Source organism: Bubalus kerabau, chromosome 8, assembly GCF_029407905.1.
Source record: "Bubalus kerabau isolate K-KA32 ecotype Philippines breed swamp buffalo chromosome 8, PCC_UOA_SB_1v2, whole genome shotgun sequence".
NCBI classification, from domain to species: Eukaryota; Metazoa; Chordata; class Mammalia; order Artiodactyla; family Bovidae; genus Bubalus; species Bubalus kerabau.
The window spans coordinates 64,468,182-64,491,136 of NC_073631.1; the positions used below are offsets into that span (position 1 = coordinate 64,468,182).

At 34.1% G+C, this 22,955-nt stretch overlaps 1 protein-coding gene across 1 annotated transcript in view; it reads right to left on the reverse strand.

Annotated features, from left to right (window-relative positions):
* Positions 1 to 1,647: 1,647 nt before the first annotated feature.
* SEPTIN7 (septin 7) overlaps positions 1,648 to 22,955 on the reverse strand; it is a 58,925-nt gene continuing 37,617 nt past the window's right edge. Inside the window, exons 7-13 of the mRNA XM_055590417.1 lie at positions 21,906 to 21,998; positions 20,492 to 20,588; positions 19,187 to 19,238; positions 14,470 to 14,595; positions 9,412 to 9,547; positions 3,723 to 3,862; positions 1,648 to 2,715 (exon numbers count right to left, since the gene is read on the reverse strand). Coding sequence (XP_055446392.1) covers positions 2,676 to 2,715; positions 3,723 to 3,862; positions 9,412 to 9,547; positions 14,470 to 14,595; positions 19,187 to 19,238; positions 20,492 to 20,588; positions 21,906 to 21,998 — 684 coding nt within the window. The 3' untranslated portion in view covers positions 1,648 to 2,675. The remainder of the gene's footprint in view (positions 2,716 to 3,722; positions 3,863 to 9,411; positions 9,548 to 14,469; positions 14,596 to 19,186; positions 19,239 to 20,491; positions 20,589 to 21,905; positions 21,999 to 22,955) is intronic.

Consider the following 22,955-nt stretch of genomic DNA (forward strand, 5'->3'; position numbering starts at 1 on the left):
ACAGAGAAGGAAATGGCACCCCACTCCAGTACTCTTGCCTGGAAAATCCCATGGACGGAGGAGCCTGGTGCGCTGCAGTCCATGCTAAAGGTCAGACACGACAGAGTGACTTCACTTTCACTTTTCACTTTCATGCATTAGAGAAGGAAATGGCAACCCACTCCAGTGTTCTTGCCTGGAGAATCCCAGGGACGGGGGAGCCTGGTGGGCTGCCGTCTATGGGGTCGCACAGAGTCGGACACGACTGAAGTGACTTAGCAGCAGGTCTCACTTAAATAGCGCAGTGGTTAAAGAGTTACTCCAATTTATAATGTCTCTCACAATGGAGACTAGGTATTGTCCATTTTGCAAGCTAGCCTTTCCTTATGCTTCCTGAATGTTATATGTATTGTGAATAATCACATAGCAGTTCTCAAAAATCTACAGGACATATAACAAAAAAGCCCTTGATAAGCTTGAAAAACAAAGCCAACCATCAAACAACCTGGTTGGTCAAGTTCTGTATGGGTCCTACATCAGATTCAGATAAATATTCGCCATGACACAGACAAAAACTTATGAAAGTTTTTACTAGGGTAATAGAATAAAGGTGACTTTACAAAGTTATCACAATGCATATAGAATTTTTAAATGGCACCTATGAGAACTTGTTTCTAGAAGCAGTGGTACTTACCAGTTAGACAGGTGGTCAATATAAACTTTCTGATTTTGTAGTCTCCAATTCAGTAAGTTATTTTTCCTAAAACCAAACTTTTCTGGTTAGGGGCATTAAACCAAATCTCTATTATAAGAACCAAACCAAACAAAAAAATATCGCTGCATATTTAACTTACAATTATTCCTGAATGTCTGTTTCTGGTCTTGGAGTAATAGCCAATTTAAAAACACACACACACACACACACACACACACACACACACACACACAGCAGAAAGCACTGTATTTTCAAAGACAATCTTTAACTAGTGATGGCCAACAAATAAGCATAAATTGTTATTGCAGTAATCTTAAATCATGTTTTTAATGCCTCATAAGATCTGCTTTAAAAATAGTATCCCAGAATGAACTTACATGTGAAGTCAAGATTTTCTGTAAAGTGAATGATAGTCCTAATATGCTCTACACTTTATGTATCTTTGAAAAGCAACAAGGCTCTTTAAAGCATCCTGTTTTATTTAAACCCTTCAGCTTCTAGTGTCAACAAAAATATTGGGGTAATCATAATAATCAGTTACTTCCTTTTGACAGGACCATCAAAAGATATGGTGAAACTTTTTAAAGTAATAAACTGTGTTGCATTAATCATTAAAATGTCACAAAGCATTTTGTTAAAATCTCTTATCATTTGACTTTAGTGAAAAGAAATTATACCACTCTTTTCCAGTTAAAAAATTTCAGTCCAAGGACTTGAAAGTTCACCTGGTGAGCTGAAATTTGTTCTCAGAGAAATGTGTTAATAGGAGACAGGAGTAAGTAGATAGATACTATATTCCATAAATTAGAAAATCAGCACAAATGCATTCTAAATGAAACAAACAAAAGAAGAGTTACAAACATGGAGAAGCCAAATTCAAATTGAAAAGTTTCTTCTCAAACACATTCTAGTCTTTTCTATCAACTGCAGAATATTTAAGACCCCACACTCAATTACATCACAACATTGTTTATTATGTGAATTTTTTACAATACAAACAAAAAAATACAGAAATGCAATATATGAATACAGCTAAATGCAGAATGGTGACTTTTTTTTCTTTTCAAGAGGCCATGATTCTCATTTCTAGTAAAATAAAAGAGACTGCACATAGGTAGAAATAGGTTGGTTGTTAGCTTCACAATTTTGCCTAGAAATGATCTATAAATGCATTTTCCCCCCTGCTACTTACCATAAAGTGTAAAAAGGGAATTAAAGGAAAGTTTCCTTGTTGGTTCCTATCATATGAAAGATGCTATATTCTATTTTTTAGCAGGGCCAATATATGGAAAATACCTAAATTAAATGTTATTACAAAAATGAAGCAGTAATGAGATTCTGGCTAAAGAGGGTACTAAATGAAAATAATATATATTTAAAGAATTCAAAACAAACAAACAAACAAAAAGGTTGTTATAAAAAAGCTCTAGGTGCATTGTAAGCATATAAGTTTTTTTTTCCATGTGTATTTTTAAACAATGGAAGTGTCAAAAAATAGGGTCAACTGTGTTAGACTAAATTACATTATTGTATACGCTGCATTGAATGGAACCTCTGTATTATAATTATCATAAAGAAGCATAGTTTGCATCATATTATGGCAATTTATCCTCAATGAAACCTTTCAGAGTCCTTTTATTTTGGAATATCCTGTAAACAATCAAACCACCAGAACATGATTGTACAACAGTAAAATGTTTTCTTGCATTAAATTGAAGACATCTGTTTAATAAAAAAAGAAAAGAAAAATGTAGGAAAGGTACTTAGAGCTGTTAGTTTCTAAGTACACAACAACCCTAGACAATTCAAGGCATCTTAATCTCCATCAAGAACAAAAAAATAATAATAATAATTTTTGTCATGCTGTTAAATCCATCATTAAGGATAAAACCGGTGCAAATTGGTCAAACGGATCCAACAAACACTGATGTCCAAGCTGGCATATTGGCAACTAATACGTAACTGGTGGTCAATAAAGGGTTTAAAAGATCTTCCCTTTCTTCTTGTTCTTTTCCAAGGTTCTAAATGAGTAAACGAAAACAATCAAAATGAGTAACTACTTTATAAACATAGATAACATATGGTAGCAATAGCTAAACCAACTACAACTGTGTTGGATTTTCAACTGTGTTACATTTTTATTTTAAAATCAGAAGATTTAGAAGTTAACAATAAGGACAATGCTAATCTATAATATTTTCTTGGAAAAATATTTGACAAAATTCCAAGACAAAGAGTAAGAAATATGACAAAAACCCCATTTTTTTATACAAAAACAATTTTTCCTAAATGAAATAGTACAAATCAAAAAAGGTCAACTGACATCAAGTAAGGTATCCTTTTCTCCTACAGCCATCTGCATTCTGAAATGCTTTTTTTCTCACAAATAAATTTTCGTCTTTCTTAGGGGAAAAGTTAATAGACACATAGCGTTACCAAACAAATGTCTAAACTTGAAAATGTTTAGCAGTGAGGGTAAATTACAGAATCCTTACAGGGATGCAACTTTACAGTTTTAAATGGGACTAATGAGGAAAGAAGAAGACCAAAGTACAAAGACTACCCGATTTTTGAGTAAATTATGAGTAACTAATTAGCCGCATTAGAAACTAGGTATCTAAAACTTTATCTTAATGAAATAATCCAACAGAATAAAAATATACCTCTAAATGTATAAAAGAGAACATTGCAGCAATGCTATGTTTGTCAAAAATTACACACAACCATTATGTTCAATATTTGACAGGAAGAGGTAAACGACTAATTATGGTGAGTCAACTGAAGAGAATGTTATGAAGGTACTAAATTATAATTATGAAGATTATTAAGTCATGAAAATGTTTACAGTGGAAAAAATACTATTATAATACAGTACATCAATCTATATAAAATATTCATCCATGAAAATAACTTGTGCTTGGGATGTATGATAGTGGACAATGTCTTAAAATATTAATGTTTTTAAAATAAATAGGAAAATAATTCTTTAAAGCTAATACACATTTCTTGGGAATCTGATGTTAGATACCTTGAAGAGTTCTGTTGTTCTAAAATACGTTGTTGGGCTTCCCAGTTTGCTTTCTCATCTTCAAACTGACGACGTTTTTCCTCTAATTCTTTGTGCTGTGCTTCCAAATTCTTTTTCATTTGCTCATGGCGCCGCTGGAGCTAGTTCAAAGCACAATACATAAAATAAAACTGTTTGAGAAATCAGAAATACATTTCATCCAGGCAGTCTAATGTTAAAAGCTGAGCATTCAGTTCTTATGCTATAAATTCAGAGTACCATGTGGAAAGCACTGTCTAAAAATCCTCTTTCTATAGGACTTACCACCCAAAATGCCAGGGACCAAAGAGAATAATCTTGGGAAACAAGGGGTTTAAAAAAAAAAAAAGTACAATAAGTTACAGTTGTGTAGCACTTTATAATGGGCATACTCATATCTTTATCATCTCATTTTTCCCTACTCACAAACACGTAGGAAGTTGGGCAGAGGAGACACCACTGTTCCCACTCCTAGATGAGCAAACAGTTGCAGCAGCAGAGTTTATGTCACTTGTCCAAAGTCATTAGCCAAAAGTGGCAGAACCAGGATCTGAACCTGTCTCGTAATTCCAAGTTTAAGAAAGCGAGACAAGTGAAAAGAAAGCAAATAGGTAAGAATATAAGAGTTACAAGATGAGGAGATAGGGTCCCTGGATTCTTATAAAGCAGCGGTTCTCAAACATCAGTCTTCGTATGAACCACCTAAACGCTTGTTAAAAATATAGAATCCTGGACCTAACCAGACATACTGAATTAGAATTTCTGGGTTTTTAAGTCTAGAAACCCACATTTTCAACAAGCCCCCATGATTCTGAAACAGATGGTTCTTTCTATATTGAGAATTAATGCTGTAAAGAATGCTGGCTGAAAGATAAAAAACACACATGCAAAGTAACTGAAGAAACAAAGAGCTTATCTAGTGGTTCATTACATAGTCCATTTAGGCACTAGTCAATCCATTTCTGTGGAAAACAATCACAGCAAAAAATAAATAAATAAATCTAACTATCTAACTACATCAAATAACTAACAACTATTTATTAAAAACTTTCAGATGTCCAGGAATTGTGTTCTGTTAAAGACTGTATTACATCAATGAGTTAACATCTTGAATTTGGATTATAATTTTGCATACAATCTGTTTTCTTCGTTACTTCATAAACCCAAAAAAGTGACTTCATATTCATTTCTATTCCAAATATTTCATGCAGTTCCTACAAAACGAAAATATATCTAAGATATATTTAAGCAGATATGAATCAAATTTGAAGTAACATCTTCCTGATGATAGCAAACACATTACTAAGAAAATGTCAGAAAATAGGAACACAGGGAAATGCCTTTAATTATTAAAAACAGAAAATGCAAGGGAATTATAAACACACAATCCAGCATAGTTACTTCTGAGAAAGAGAGAGAGGGATACAATAGGGGAGAGAAACAGAGCTGCCTCAAATGAACTGATGATGCCTTATTTTTTAAACTGGGCTGTAGGGTTACAATTGTTCATCATTCTTTATCTGGACCTTTCTATCACACATACATTTTCTTTTGTGTTAACTGCATGTAGGTTAAAAGTGCAGGTCACAAATCCTTCACTTTCTAGAAATTCTTAGGGTTAGATGCATTACACAGTTCAGAATTTTTCAGATTTCTGAAAGCCAATTCTACTTAGAAAGGTCTATTTACTATATTTACAAAATAACACCTGGGCTGTCTAAGGTAGCATCTATAAAAATACATTTTTTATTTTTGCAGCAAAGTATATAAATATTCACATCAAGTGGGGATAAAACTGTTAGTTCTGTTTCTGGCTTTGCAGTTTTCAAAGCTTTTAAAGATTCGAAATTGTGGCTACATGATTGTAGACTTGTCTAGGATTGAGAGCACAGTTAAGTGCATTCAAATAATGACTTACAGATATGCAGCACTGACCAAGTTAATTTATCTTTTCTCTCATATAAAAAATGGAAATGAGATAATAATATCCACCTTGTAGGGCTGTGGTGTGGACTAAATAACATAATCTATGAAAGATGCTTAGTACTGTGTCTAATACACTGTGCTGCAGGATATTAGCAGCTATGCCCCAAATATATCTGGCACTTGAGAAAACATATTATACAAGGTTAAATAGACTTCATATTTATATACTTATATGGCTTACAGAATTAGGGGAAACTTGGCCCACATGGCTTTACAGTTTCTTTCAATGCTAATGAAGACTATTCTTCAAAGAGTAATTAAGTGTTACAAAACTCTTTTCACCATTCACAGTAATCATTAAAACTCTCAAAGGTTCTATAACTACAGTATCGTAACTGCTTATGACATTTACTCTTAGGAGGAGACCCTAAAATATGTCTATTTCAAATGTAAATTCAACTCCTTTTAGATTTTCATTGAAACCTAAGTGTGGAGATACTGCAGACTCTTGATTATTCCTGTTTTTATTTACTTTCTGAAAGGGATTCTCCAGATTACTTATTAATTGGTGAAGGTGTAGAGACTCAAACGGATAGATTTAATAAAAACCTAATAAAAAAAACTTAATCTCCTAAATGTCATCTTAATAACAGGTGCCCAGGAAACTAGTTCTGCCGAGTTGGCAATCTTAAACCTGGAGAAGCTATTCTGTATCCCCACTGAATTAAACACATATTATAAATGCAACAGTAGTAACTTTTTTGTGATAAGAGATTACATGAAAAGCTCAGTAATTTAAGAGAAATCTAATGTGGAATAGAAACATTTCCTCAAAACTATTGAATACTCTGCATTCTGTCTACTCAATGGATTAGAGTACTTTTGTCATACTATTAGAGTATGACTAAACATATATTTTGGAGAAGGCAATGGCACCCCACTCCAGTACTCTTGCCTGGAAAATCCCACGGATGGAGGAGCCTGGAAGGCTGCAGTCCATGGGGTCGCTGAGGGTCAGACACGACTGAGCGACTTTAACTTTTCACTTTCATGCATTGGAGAAGGAAATGGCAACCCACTCCAGTGTTCTTGCCTGGAGAATCCCAGGGATGGGGGAGCCTGGTGGGCTGCCGTCTATGGGGTCGCACAGAGTTGGACATGACTGAAGTGACTTAGCAAACATATATTTAGTCAAAGAAAGCTTATGTATTTTATGCAGTAATTAATTACAAAAGCAAAGAGACCAACTGTAAGGATGTAACAAACTAAATCTGAGTCTCTTCTTAATATGTTTAAATACAAGTATTATTATATTAGTGGATCTACATTTAACCACTGAATTTTGTCATTAAAAGTAATTTTTAAAATATTTCATATTGTATGACTGATTCATGTTGATGAATGGCAGAAACACAATACTGTAAAGCAATTATCCTCCAATTAAAAAAGTTTTTAAAGTATTTCATATTAATGTCATCCTACATATTTAAAAGTAATTTTCAGCACAATGATAATAAATCTATGCTAAGAAAACATCATACTGAAATTGCTGATTTGTGTTTACCTATAGTTTCTTCTACTGTTCTTGGACATCAAGCCAAATATACTCTATTATAGATTCTTGTGTTAAGTGTTTTTTTTTCTCCATCTTTTATTTCTTATCACTTACAGATGGATATGTCTTCATGATCTTTTTGATTAATAGAAACTAAATATATGCTTCAACACATAGAGGGATTCTAAGGTAGCAGAACAGCTTGATGGAATGCTTTGTCGCTACCCTACCTGATTTTTGCAACTGAATTACACTGACAGTAGGGTTACATAAGGCCCAACTCATCTACAAAAATCACATTTCTTCATTTTTTTTGTCTGTAATTTATCACAGCATGCCCATAGTTTAATTAAGGTTCTTTCTTTCTCCATTCATATGCAAGTAAGTCTGGTCAATTATTACTATCCTAAAATTAGTTTTTACTCTTGTATCTACCCAAAACTCTGTTACTTTCTTATACCGACTACATGGAAAGGCTTAAAATTTCATTTCTCATAATTTTTAAACTATAGCTAATAAAGTTTACTTTAGGTATTCTACTATGTCTTCCTACCAAGTATACTTGTATCTAAACAGATTATTAAAATATATATTATTGTAAATCACATGCCAGTAAGGTGATGCTTAAAATTCTCCAAGCCAGGCTTTAGCAATACGTGAACCATGAACTTCCAGATGTTCAAGCTGGTTTTAGAAAAGGCAGAGGAACCAGAGATCAAATTGCCAACATCTGCTGGATCATCAAAAAAGCAAGAGAGTTCCAGAAAAACATCTATTTCTGCTTTATTGACTATGCCAAAGCCTTTGACTGTGTAGATCATAATAAACTGTGGAAAATTCTGAAAGAGATGGGAATACCAGACCACCTGACCTGCCTCTTGTAGAAATCTATATGCAGGTCAGGAGGTAACAGTTAGAACTGGAGATAGAACAACAGACTGGTTCCAAATAGGAAAAGGAGTACGTCAAGGCTGTATATTGTCACCCTGCTTATTTAACTTCTACACAGAGTACATCATGAGAAACGCTGGGCTGAAAGAAGCACAAGCTGGAATCAAGATTGCCGGGAGAAATATCAATAATCTCAGATATACAGATGACCCCACCCGTATGGCAGAAAGTGAAGAGGAACTAAAAAGCCTCTTGATGAAGGTGAAAGAGGAGAGTGAAAAAGTTGGCTTAAAGCTCAACATTCAGAAAACGAAGATCATGGCATCCGGTCGCAGCACTTCATGGCAAACAGATGGGCAAACAGTGGAAACAGTGGCTAACTTTATTTTTCTGGGCTCCAAAATCACTGCAGATGGTGACTGCAACCATGAAATTAAAAGATGCTTACTGCTTGGAAGGAAAGTTATGATCAACCTAGACAGCATATTAAAAAGCAGAGACATTACTTTGCCAACAAATGTCCATCTATTCAAGGCTATGGTTTTTCCAGTGGTCATGTATGGATGTGAGAGTTGGACTATAAAGAAAGCTATGTGCCGAAGAATTGATGCTTTTGAACTGTGGTGTTGGAGAAGACTCTTGAGAGTCCCTTGGACTGCAAGGAGATCCAACCAGTCCATCCTAAAGGAAATCAGTCCTGGGTGTTCATTGGTAGGACTCATGTTGAAGCTGAAACTCCAATACTCTGGCCACCTGATGCGAAGAGCTGACTCATTTGAAAAGACCCTGATGCTGGGAAAGATTGAAGGCAGGAGGAGAAGGGGATGACATAAGATAAGAAGGCTGGATGGCATCACTGACTCAATGGACATGAGTTTGGGTAAATTCCGGGAGTTGGTGAGGGACAGGGAGGCCTGGTGTACTGTGGTTCATGAGGTCGCAATGAGTCGGACAGGACTGAGCGACTAAACTGACTGACTTCCCAGGTGGCTCAGAGGTTAAGACTCTGCCTGCCAATGCAGGAGACAAGGTTCAATCCCTGGGTTGGGAAGCTCCCTTGGAGGAGGAAATGGCAACTCAGTCCAACATTCTCGTCTGGGAAATCCCATGGACAGAGGAGCCGGGCAGGTTACAATCCATGGGGTTGCAAAGAGTTCGACTGAACACACACAGACACATTAAATTTGCATATTACATGTGAAAAAATCTACAGGGCAGTTACATTATCTATCAATTTTATTCAAGACATTATTTTGAAAAGGAGTATTTTGTCAAAGGTGAAAATATATGGTTAATTACCTCAGCTTCAGAGTCCTTCAGTTTTTGAACTTTTTCTTTGACCTTCATCTCAAACACCTGTTCCATCTCCATCTCCATCTTCTTCATTTTAGCTACATGTTCCCTTCTTTCTTCTTCCATTTGTGCAAGAGGGCTCCTATTATGAACATTAAAGATAATCATTAAATGTCTAAAAATGAAAAGTGTAATACAAAACTCTGAAAGTGATGAAAACAAATGAGCTGCTGAATGCCATTACTAAATTCTCTGCTTTCTGTTTTTTGAAAACAAGCTTCAAAAGAAGCTTTTAATTATTCTGACACCACCTTAAATAACATAGAACACAGATTTGAAGTTTTATGTATGAACATATGAAAAAATTCTTCAGAAACTTTTAAAATGAATAAATATTTACAATCTAGAACTTCCTTCCATGAAGTTTCATAACTTGAAGTCTCCCCAAACCTAATGCATATCAAATCTAAAGAAAACACATAAAACAGACTGTATAAGGAAAATGGAAAAGACACATTTCCTAAATACATTCTCAAAAAGAAAAACTAGAAGAAAATTAATTTTTAAACAAAATTTTAATATGAAAAAATGGTATTGAGTTAATGGAGGAGGAGGAGGGAGGGAGGCAGAAAAAGAGAGCATCAGAAGCAAATGAATATCCTGACATTTCTGAAATGCCAGAAAACAGACATTAAAAAGTATATGTCAGTATATGTGTCAGAAATCTACACTTTTCTGAATCGGTTCCTATAATCATCGGTGGCACCTTAGCCCTGTTCAGTCAAGTGGGGTTGGGTGTAGTCGAACATGTCTCTTTAGGACTGCTCTCAAGCCATAGAAATTGATGGAAAGACTTTCAGTTTCTTCTTTGTGGGTCGTTCTCTCATCTTTCTGACCTCTGCTTTCCCAAATATTAGAGTATTATAGTGGTTGCCACATAGCTAAATTGTTGTGTAATCATTGGAGGCAGCTCCTCATCCCATGTTCATTCCTTATGTGCTTTTTTTTTTTTAATCTCTAAGAAAGGGTATGGACATAAGCTCACTTTTTGCAAATAACCTATAAAATTATGTGTCTGTTGAGTTATATACAATGAAAATGCAACTGAATATGTTTAAAAGATGAGTATAAAATAAATGTGATCAATGCAATTAAAAAAAATAAATAAATAAAAATAAAAAGTAGTTCACTCTATTAAAGTCCACAGACTCAAATCTCTGCACAATGTTTTCCAAAATTTTATGTTGAAAAATACTACAAATATGCTTTATGTGAAGGCTAGTATACTTATAGAGAAAAGAGAACGGCAAAGTAGCAGCAACCTACGACAGTCCCAGAGAAGAAAGAAAAGTAGGCTCTGTAGGATCTTAAAAACCTATTCCAATACACTGGGACAGCTTAAAAGAGGCAGGCCCTTTTCTGACTTTGTTGATAAAACACGTATATTGTGCTTCCAAAAAAACAAGCTTTGACCATTTAATTGCAAACCTAAATGAATAAAGTGGTTAAAAAAGTTAAATTATGGCTTAAAAACAAAATCAGGCTTTGTATTTCATCTATAACTTCAAGGCTAGTCACTTTAATCTTGATTTGACACACTCTGATTATGGTGACTTCTCTCCTTATGAGGCTGAATATTTCTGACCATCATAGCACTATTCTTCCCTATCAAGGAGGAGAACAAGAGACCGAGATGCAATGTATTAAATGAACAACAGGACAGAAAGAACACTGCCTACTGATTTTTCTTAGCAAAAAGGAAAGACAAAAATGTGATGTACCATTGTGACCAAGAGGATTTGTTTTTGCAATTAGTGTAAGTTAGAACAAAATGTTACTTAACTAAAGGATATTTCTTCATCAGAAGAACAAACCTGCAGTATGTTTTAATAATTAAACAATTAATCAGAAGTTCTGAAAACGAAAATAAACCAAACATTAACTTTGGAGAATCAACATTCAAAAAGCCAGGTAAAATGGAATAAATTTTAAAGTGTAAATATCATTATTTCACTAAAAGCTGATATATTTATGGCAGGTATTTTTAATATAGGTGCCTCAGATCTCTTGGGCAGAGTGTCAATGAATGTCCTGAAATCATACAACAGCGTGGGTGTGTGTGTGTGTGTTGTGTTCATACAAGCATTTTTTCTAGTAAGAAGTTCAAAGCTTTTGTTTGATTTCTATAAAACTCACTTCTGCTATTCTCCAGAACACTTTTAGGCTCTAGGAAAAAAAATACTCATAAAAACGATTTTTGAATTGGCCATCTTAAATAACTGAATATGTTAAGCAACTTAAGACTATCCAACAACACTGTTGCAACTTGAAAATATATTGTAAACATTAAATAAATTATAAGTAAACACTAAAATTTAAAAAAAAATTAAAATTCAGATGGAATTGTGATTTTAAAATTAAATATATATTCTCACTAATAATAACCTATCTATATAATACTCTTTAATTTCATCCTTGGGAGGAATAAGCCAATCCATATAAATGCAAAGAATTTGTAGTATACTTTGCACATGAAAAGGCTACCTACCACCTTACTAAAAGTGGAACACTGTCACCTAAATTATCATTTAAATAACTCTTGGAGGAAAACAGAAGATTGTAGAGCTTTGATGTTTTAAAACTTGTTTTTAAATATTAAAAATCTTTACATACTAAAACTGCTTATGTCTTTGGAAAAACAAATGAAATGCCTTCAAGTGTGCCATATCTAAAAGAACAAAAAATACAGAGACTTATTAGCACACATAAATGGAGAAGAAAAAGGTAACCCTCTCCAGGATTCTTGCCTGGGAAATCTCATGGACAGAAGAGCCTGGAGGGCTACAGTCCATGTGGTCACAGAAGTGGGACATAACTTAAGTGACTAAACATCAACAAAACACACTTACAGTAAACCATAATAAAAATAGCAATTAAAAGCAAATCCACAGATTTTACAATTAAGGGGCTCAGCTGGTAAAGAATCCACCTGCAATGCGGGAGACTTGGGTTCAATCCCCGGGTTGGGATGATCCCCTGGAGAAGGCAAAGGGGAAGGATCCTACCCACTCCAGGACTGTGGCCTGGAGAATTCCACGGACTACAGTCTGTGGGGACGCAAAGAGTCGGTCACAACTGAGCGACTTTCACTTTCACGTTCCTAAAACAAAAGTTTATGGCCAAATTTGTTGAAGATAGTTAATTTCTTTTCCAAATTCTGTTAGTAATCCCTATACCAAACCATTATGAAAGTAAATATGCTATGCAACTATCTTCTATGCAACTATCTTCTGACAGTCTGCTCAAATTTCTAAACCTATTTACATATGCATACTTTCAAAGAGATGATCAATATTTCACACTTGAGGTACTTTGTCTTTCAACCTTGTAAAAATACTTTCTTCTAACTAAGAGTGATATTTCAGTATTATAAGAAAATAGTCACACATATAAAAAATTAATTTTTTGAAGACTCTTACCAGTCAAAATGATTTTGTAAATCTCTCTAATTGTTAAATTAATTAGCATCTCAATTCTAGTCATCTTTATTAAAGTGCTATTTAGAAAACCGTAATACAAAAATGTATTTATAATGCAGAAAACAGGAAAAAGGATAACTTTTTGTCATCACATTTTTTCAAATGAAACTTTATTAGATAGCTAGAAAAACCATTTAAATTATTTCATTGTCTGCCCACTTTTTAATGAAAATGCTTGTTGACACACATAAACCAGCTAAAGCTTATAAACTTAAACTTGTTAGAGAAATTCAACGTAACTCAATCAAAAAAATAAAAAGACCCGGTAAAAGATTTAAAAAAAAAACAGACCAACATAACCTGAACATCATATTAAATCCTCAAAGATGCAACTTAGCTTCTTTTAGGGATCTTTTCAAGGAGATCCTGAAAAATGACTTACCCTTTTCATGTGACCAATAGCAGAGTCACAGCAAGGACCACATTTAAGGCTGACCTAAGACCCTACTGTGGTTGTGTTATACAACCTACATTTTGGTTGTATAAATGTATAAATGCTCAAATGTATTACATTTTGAGCAAACGAAAATAACCAAATTTCATTTAAATTATATGTGGTCTTTCCTGAAGAACTCATTAAGCAAGTACATTTACATACTTTTGCTTCTTAGTTTGGTGGTTTGGCAGGTCACTATGCATATAAACATGTAGCAATTTTCATACAGCATTATCCAAAAGAATTTCAGTTAAATTAAGGATTTCAAAGAGCAACAAAAGTTTCCAAACATTTTGGGAAACAATAGTTACTAACATTTTATTTTGCCAAGTGAGAGTGTTAAAACTAAACATAAATAAAATACCATCATCATATTTTCATGAAAGGACACATGAATAAAAGACGTAATTAAAAAAAAAGGGGGGGGATTTCAAAAAACTGTCTTTATGTATCTTTAGATCAATGAAAACTTTGTCATGTACCAAAAGAGTTATGAGGATTACCCTTTGGAAACCTGTATTTTCAGCCATTTCTATGAATTCAGTTATTGATACAGATGGAGAAGGCTATAGAAAACAAAAATGAAATTAACATATGGGAAAAAGGTAACCACAACTTAACCATCTCAATAAAGCAAAACAAATACAGAAATAGATTGAATCACACAAGTTTTTTGGCTTCCCAGGGCATGTAAGTTATGTTTATACTATACTTTATTAGATGTGCAATAGCATTATGTCTAAAAAAAACAATGTATGAAAAAGTAAAAGTGTTAGTCACTCGGTTATATCCGACTCCTTGTGATCCATGGACTGTAGCTCACCAGGCTCCTCTGTGGAATTCTCCAGACAAGAATACTGGAGTGGGTAGCCATTCCCTTCTCCAGGGGACCTTCCCAAGACAGGGATCAAACCTGGGACTCCTGCATTGCAGGCAGATTCTTTACCATCTGAGCCACTAGGGAAGCCCATAAAGAACACTATTCCAATTTTCTATTGAGTAGCCAAGAGGAATTTGATGGCAACAAAATAATATGATTTTTAACTAAATAAATAATGCCATTCATGGGAGGAACTGATGTATACTTACTTAGTAAGTTGCCCTTTATTCTTGTTATTATCAACTCCATTATAAGTCACAGCTGCCAGTTTTCTGCTCCGGTAGTTCTCATAGTGTACATTATTAGTGACATCTTTCAAGTCCTGCATATGTGTTCTGTCATAAATAAAAGACACATAAAGAATTTGCTTCTATTAAAAAAGCTTTGGTGTAAATTCAAAATTTTAGCAAACAAAAAATTCAGATGAAACTTTTGAAGGAAGACAGCATTTATCTGTCTTCACTTACATGTAAGGGGAAGCAAGACACAATGAGCTAACTTGACATTAATGGAAATTTAAGTTCCAAATTAAAGTTTAGAAGCCATAAATTCTCTCAAAACATTTACTAAACAATGACAATGCTAGAGAAGAGTATTTACCTTTACAGTATATATTTTATTTTACTAGAGAAGGAAAGGTAGATTAGTTCCTACTGAAGTTCAGAAACCTAAAAGAAATTGCTTTCCTTAATATTTCCTTAATATTACTAATATTTGAGTTTTTATTCAGGTTAATATATAGGAATACAAAAATTACATATCAAGTTGGATTCAAACTGGGAAATTTTAATTTTGAATAAATTCCTGTTTATTCCAATTGTCCAGTAAATGTGGTATTTTGGTTAATGAATGTCTGCTCATAGCAGACATTATCTATGATACATAAAATAAATATATAGGAGATACCTATACATGAGACAATTTTACCATTCCCTAGTGTTTCAAGATGCTAAAAGACTCCTGTGAGCTGCTCTATTGTATCCTTTACCAATGCAATATTCTTGGATATACATGGTGTGGCAGTACTCTGTATCATTTTATCTTCCTTTTTGTCATCATCCATTCCTGCATTTCTAACCCCCTATCTTTCATCTCTACCACTTTACCAAAACTCCCTTATGAGAGACAAACATAAAGGTGTTATTCTGTTTTTATTCTGCCTGACAGCCAAGAAACATTTACTATTACTTTTCCCTTTTGTGATGGCCAATTACTATGATTCATCCTCTATTGAACATTTTTGTGCAGTTCTCTGATAGTTTACTCCTATTTCTAACTAAGACTGGGTTTTCCACAAGCCTCATTGTCCTTTATACTCTGCCCCTTAATGAATATACACTTTCTATGGCCACTGGAATTATCTAAAGCTCTATCCCTCTCTACTTCTGTCAAGTCAGACAGTTTCTTACTCCGAGCATATCCAATGATTGGGACTGAATGTGTCACTGACTCTCAAACTTACTTCAGAGTTCTTCCATTCTGCTTTGGGAGCTCTCCTGGCAGTCGAAGTCAAGCCACTCTAACCCAAGACAACCTTCTCCTTGGCTGCCAGTCTTTTCTATGGGACCAGTATATATGCTGACAGGTGACAGCATATAACCTCGTCAACTACACTATAAACATCCCTTTTTACAAAACACGTGCCATCACCTTTTGCACTCTTGCCGTACAGCATATAATGGGCCCTGCAAAAAACTTATTTGGAGCTGAGATGTGAGAAACTTGTTGATTTTCTAGGACACATTACTGTTTTCAATTTCTCTAAGTAGAGAATAATAAAAACAAATAACCATGCCAGTATAAAACAATCTTTTTGTAATTTTAAATATCATATATTACCTCATCAATGCATCATTAAAAAAATCATTAAAGGACCTGATATAAAGTACTTAGTAGCTGAAATACAAGATATATAAAATAAGGTGGACTTATTAACTAGCTATTAAACTATTTTCATTAATGTCATTGAACACTTTAGTTAATGAAAGATTTTTCCCTTTCACTAAAATAACCTTTTTTTATGATTACTTGGTTCTGGTATTTTTCAGGTTATAAAAGTATCTATTTCCACTTAAACACATTTTATTTTACTCTTAAAAATCAACTCATTCTTCCATACTTAAATTAGTATTTTCTCCACAGTTTCTTGAATTTATTTATCTTTTCCATTTCTGATTGCTGATACTATACCATTCTCTTCTCTCCTTTTGTTTTCCTTCTCTATTTGATTTTGGCATTATCTACTGCCACATCCTGAAATTATTTTTATCAAGTTTTCCTCTTTTCCATTGTCTTCCTTGCTTTGCCTGCAACAGTCAGTTCTCTAAATTAGCAAAATGACATAGCTTTGAACTTCGGTCTTTCTTAGAAGCAACCACTACTCCTGACTTTAACCTGTAGGATTTCACTTACTTGGAACTCATAGACATATGGAATATTGGTATTGATATTTCCTTCAAGTATTATTAAATATCTACTAGGTACCTTTATCATAAAGACATGAGCTACATACCATATACCTTACCTCTCCTCTGAACTTAGAAGGAAAAGCAATAAAGTAAAATATTCCTAAACTTATTTTCAAAGTATATTTATCAAGGATGTTTTACACATTTCAAAGACTATAAATGAAAAATTATGTTAAGAGGCAAAGTAAACATCTAGCACAAGTGTAAGTGAACACTTATGCCTTAGGAAAGAAAAAACAAGTGTGCTAAAACAAATTTAACAAATAAATGAAATTTTTATTAAGCAAAATTGCATAACCATCTACCTCAAGAAGTTGAAGACAATATCTTCATTCCACTTGATAAAAATGTTAAGTAGGATCACTCCCAATCCCACAATTAAACATCTGATGACTCTATTTATCTTAATCCATCTTAAGGTAACTATTTTCATAAATCCTTCTCTATCTGGTTCCACTCCATGAAAATATACCACTTAATACTTACTCTGAATTTCTTTAATAAATGTAAATGTTATCATCATAGCATATATCTATTTATATATCATATATAAAAATTATGTAATATTATATAATTTTAGAATTTTTATTATTTCCACACATGTATGATATCTTATTGCTTTCCTGTAGGAATGGTCCATTTGCTTGTAAACTACTGAGTCCCACTCATCAGAGAGGAGGCTGCATACCTTCAAATGTTCAAAGTCTGGCTAGTAACTAGCCTTCTTTTCTATAGTATTTTAGGTACATAGGGAATTACTGATTGCATATATAAAAAACACGTAAGACAAAGTTAAAGATTATCATTGCTTCAAGCACTAGGAAAGTAGCATAGATTTAAAATTGAGGAAAATAATAAAATCAAAGGGAATGCACTGGCAATTAATATTTATGAAACATTTTTTACATATATAAAATCATCAGAGATTATTAGTTCTTCTGAAGTCACATTTTCAAAATGGAAGAGAAAGCAAAGAGATCGTAATAGAACCTGAAGCACTGTTTTCTCAAAACCAAGGGAGATGAACATCCTTTCATGTGCATTTGCTCTTCTCCCACGGTGTGAGGCCTGGAAACCGCTGCAGCTGAATTAACACCATCGTCTACTTTCTATCAGAGCATCTAGTCTTGAGTTCTTTTGAGAAAAATCAATTACATGGCAATCTCAATTTCAAAATTCACTCCCATCTCTTTTATATTTGTTGAGGTAGCTGCTGCTGCTAAGTCGCTTTAGTCGTGTCCGACTCTGTGCAGCCCCAGAGACGGCAGCCCACTGGGCTCACCTGTCCCTGAGATTCTCAAGGCAAGAACACTGGAGTGGGTTGCCATTTTCTTCTCCAATGCATGAAAAGTGAAAAGTGAAAGGGAAGTCGCTCAGTCGTGTCCGACTCTTCACGACCCCATGGACTGCAGCCTACCAGGCTCCTCCGTCCATAGGATTTTCCAGGCAAGAGTACTAGAGTGGGGTACCATCGCCTTCTCCTCTTGAGGTAGCAGTTTGACTCAAATTGTCCCCCTCACTTTTAAGAATGATCTTGTTGCTGTTCCATGATTTCCAATTATCATCAATATTCCTGTTACTTCTACATAGCTAAAGAAATTCTTGTACACTGGGAAAGTGGAGAGTAGTATGAAAATGAAGAGACATCAACTTAAGATGGACATTTAAAACTGGAGGCTGAAAAGAATAGTATGTATTGAGGGTCTGGAGAAGCAGGCATGATGAGAGAGGAAAAAAGAGCAAAGTGGTATGAAATAGCATAAAGAAGGAATTTATCTCTCCATGAAAACAATGAGGTTCATTTTGATCCTCTTTTTGTTCCCTGTCTCTGGGTCTTTTCAATTTTTTCTTCAGAATTTCCTCTTTGCTGTTAATTTTCTAATTCAGGTCCTGGTTCCTCTAACCAGAATTAACTCAATGTCCTGTTTTCACATGATTTCCTTCTCTTTCATTAGACGTACAAGGTACAATTTAGGACTAATGTTTTTCCCTCCTGGGAGGAAGATCAGTTTTTCACAGTGTTTCAGTAACAAAAACGCTCTACTCACCAGCTACTAAGCTGTGTATCTTTTAAATATTTGAAGTCCAGCTTCTGACCTAAAACTTAAGCCTTCTCTTCCAGTTTCCACAAGCTTTTCACATTAAAGAGGAGCAAAAGCCTGTTCCTTTCTACTTTCATATTTCTTTCAGTATTAAACCGCAACACAAAGTACAATGATTGAAAGACCCACTTTCCTATATATCCCTAGCCACACAGCCTATTTTGTATTTTTCCTCTAGAGTTTAAAACCTGGGCAAAATAATCCAAATTTGTCTCTAGGCAGTGCTTGCTTCAGTGCTAGAATGAAGATACCAATTTAAATTAGCTAAATTTATAGAAGACAAAAAACTAAATCTGAGACTAATTTTATTTAGGGAAAGTAAAATCTGTGTTATTTTCATCACTGCTTACACTTACCTTATCAACATATTTCTTAGAATTGTAAAATCACAATGTTCACCATTTTCAACTACAAAAAAAAAAAAAAAAAATCAGACCATATGTATTACTTTCACTAAACCCATTCTTTTCAAAGGAAACTGGGTGTTAACAATGAGAGAATATACAAAATATTAAATACCTTAGGTCAATGTTTCATTAAGACTTTAACACTATAAAATAGTACTTAATGTTGGTGGTCAAGGGTGGGTGAGGAATCACTTTAGAAAAACCACAAGTTAACCAAAATGAAAACCTAAGCCAAGAAACTTTAATGTTCTTTTTTTTTTTTTTTTTTAATGTATCACTAAAAGGGGATAACCTAAAACTAAAGATACAAAGCAATTTCCTCTGTGCAGTTTTCTAAGGTCTATACTAGTTTTAAAGTCTCAGCTCAGAAACTGAAGGTTACATGGTGATGAAAAAAGCTGAGAGTGAGCACAGTATCTCTAGTTGGGAAAGTCACTCGTAAGAACATTAACTTGGAAAATATCCTGAAAATTATGTATGTTTTCAAAGTAATATCAACAAATTATAATCACGACTCAAACTTCATTCCAAGTTACTATTAACATTGAAGATTAAATATTAGTATAAACCAGTATAATGAACATAAATTTTGGGAAACATATCTAATGCCAAGAAGGCTTCTAAGAATTGACTCTATAACTAAGATTATATTGCTGTTTAAAACTCCTTTAAAAAATTAGTATAGAGGATCTCTTAATAACAAACTTTCTTGCTCTAAAGATGTGATGCCAAGAAGTTGACTTCTGCCCTGAAGAAAGCAAAATGCAAATGTTTTAATTGGGCTTCTGACAGTTGTTCTCATTCTTTAAGGTCCTAGACCCAACTGAGACTCAAATAAAAATGACAGGCCTTTTCTCCAAAATTGTTTTCAATTTCAGAAGGTTTATTAGATCCCTTGGGAGCAATTTTTGGGCCCCAGGTAAAGAACCCTTGCATTGTAAGTGTGTTTTCAAACAAGAAAACAGGAATAGGCTTAATGGTGGGGCAGAGGTGGGAGGATGAATACTGCCAAGTGGCTTCTAAAGTACTACAACGTTAAGATTTAACACACACTTGCCCGACACAACAGGACATAAGGTCTGAGAAATGAAAGAATGTATTTAATAAGGAGATGAGACTCAACGAAACTGAATTCAGATCTTTGAAAATCTAGACTATATCAATGCAGTATGCATATTATACTACTTACAAAATATAAATTTTAAAAACATTTGTGAGATCTTATAGAAAGCCATTCACTGAAGAAAACCTTACCTTCAGCAACACCCCAAGGATACTGCCTTCCTCTGACCCTTTTTCCATTAACTTCAATGATAGTATTACTACCTACCACAGCAAGAGGTAAACGGTCCTATAAAACAAAGTATTCTTGTTCAAATACATCTCTGTAGTCCTCACAAATTCAAGAATAAAGAAGTTACATTACTCAACAGGTAAGCAAAAAACAGTATTACCCCAACAGTTTTTGCATTCACTTTCATCGGTCATTCAATTACTATTAGTAAATTGCCATTGTATGGCATTGTTACCAATGTAAACAATAAAATTATACTTTCACTAAAACTTAAGAATACTAAGGCATATACTGATCAGATTATTTGTTAAAGCATCATTCCAAAAAGAAGTGTTCCATAATGGAAAAATTTAAAAGGGTAAAAAATACATTGGCAGCTAGAAGGAAAATAATGAGACTTGTGGCTAGTTTGCCTACTTGATCATAAATCAACCTTAATAGCTCTAGAAGCAGACAATGTTATTAATCAATATATCATTTTTAGATCCATGGTACTTAGGAAACCACTGTAAGTTAAAAATACAAAAAATTATGTCAGAATAGATTTTTGATTGATTTTTATAAAAGAACAAAATAAAACATATGTTTGGCTCTTAAAGAATAAGCATAATAGTGCTTAAGAGCAAATCCTTTGTCTTCTCATTATGCTTCCCCTTTCAGTCCCATTACCTGTTTGTTTTTAAGGGGAAAATTATAAAATATGAAATCAGTTAATTGAAAACCATCTGAAAACAAGAACTGTTACTTATCTCTCTATTCTATATAATACTTTATTATACATAACAGTCAAACAACAAAGTTAATCATAAAGGTGAACTAAACAGTCAATAATCTCATTTATTTTGTTAAGTCAATTGTTTAAAAACATTTATATATGTACATGCCACATGGCATATGGGATTCTTAGTTCCCTGACCAAGGATTGAAGTTGGACCCCCTACAGTGGAAGTACAGTCTTAACTGCTGGACCATCAGGAAGTCGCTATAAACACTGCTATTTCTGGTCTTTAACAGAAGCTATTATATTGCTGCTGTATTGCTGCTGCTGCTGCTGCTGCTAAGTCGCTTCAGTCGTATCCGACTCTTTGCGACCCCATAGATGGCAGCCCACCAGGCTTCTCTGTCCCTGGGATTCTCCAGGCAAGAACACTGGAGTGGGTTGCCATTTCCTTCTCCAATGCATGAAAGTGAAAAGTGAAAGTTAAGTCGCTCAGTCGTGTCCTACTCTTCGCGACCCCACAGACTGCAGCCCACCAGGCTCCTCTGTCCATGGGATTTTCTAGGCAAGAGTACTGGAGTGGGGTGCCATCGCCTTCTCCGAGATAGTATTGCTAAGGCCCTAAAATATGTTAGTATGTATGGGAATGAACCTACCTTTATCTTTTTAACAAGCTTATTTTCTTCTTCATCATCTGTCTCTGGGAATTCATATATTTTAATTTTATGTTCTTGGATTTCTTTCATTATCTAAGATGAAAGAGGAAGTCAGTAAAAGAGAACCACATATAATTTTAGACATTAGCTTTATTTTTATTGTACTCTTCTTAAATTCCTGAGTCTTTAGCTCCAGTTCCTTTACTGTTTTTCAACAATGCAAAATGTAATTTAAAACCAAAATAGTATGCTGGTGTTTTTTTTTTTTCTATAAAGTTTATACATAAGTACCATTCTCTAAATCCAATTGCTTCAGAAATGTTAAACTTATAAGGTTACAATACCCAAAGAGTTCTAAAAATGAATTAAGAGTCCAGAAACAGCTTCACTAGTTGATTTCTACTCTAGTGGTTTTGGGTCATTTATTTATAATGACTGAGATACCTTTAGACAAATTCTTACCAACTATTTTATTCAGCTGAATCAACAGAGCTTAAACTCACCTAAAGTTTTTAGCAGAATTGAGCAAAGGTAAATATAATTAAGTATAACACTGGCTCTAGGGAAAAAAATGTGTACTTATCAGAAAATATCCTTGCATGTACGTGTGCATACACACACATCAAGGAGCAACAGATAAAAGATCAGGCAAGCACACAGGGAGAAAACACGCCCTGGAAATTAAGAAGCTAATGAATTTATAATAATAATCAATGAGAATAACAGAAAAAAAGACAACTTACTAGTAACATCAGAAGTGACCTCAAATTAATTTATTTTGTCCAAAATCACTCTAAATTCAAATAAGAATACAGACATCCAAATAGTGTTGAATACCTACCCTATTCAAACTTATAACAAACAAACTGATGGCTAATAAACCTAAAACTAGCTCCCTGCCTGTACTGGTGGTTTAATGTTACACTCACTACCAGGGTCCCCAGCAGCAGTAAAGGGACCTGAAACAAAATGTGCTACACGGCTACCAAAGCAGACAGAATTGCCATGGAAATAAACAAGACCACATATCTTTTATAACTGGGTTATGTA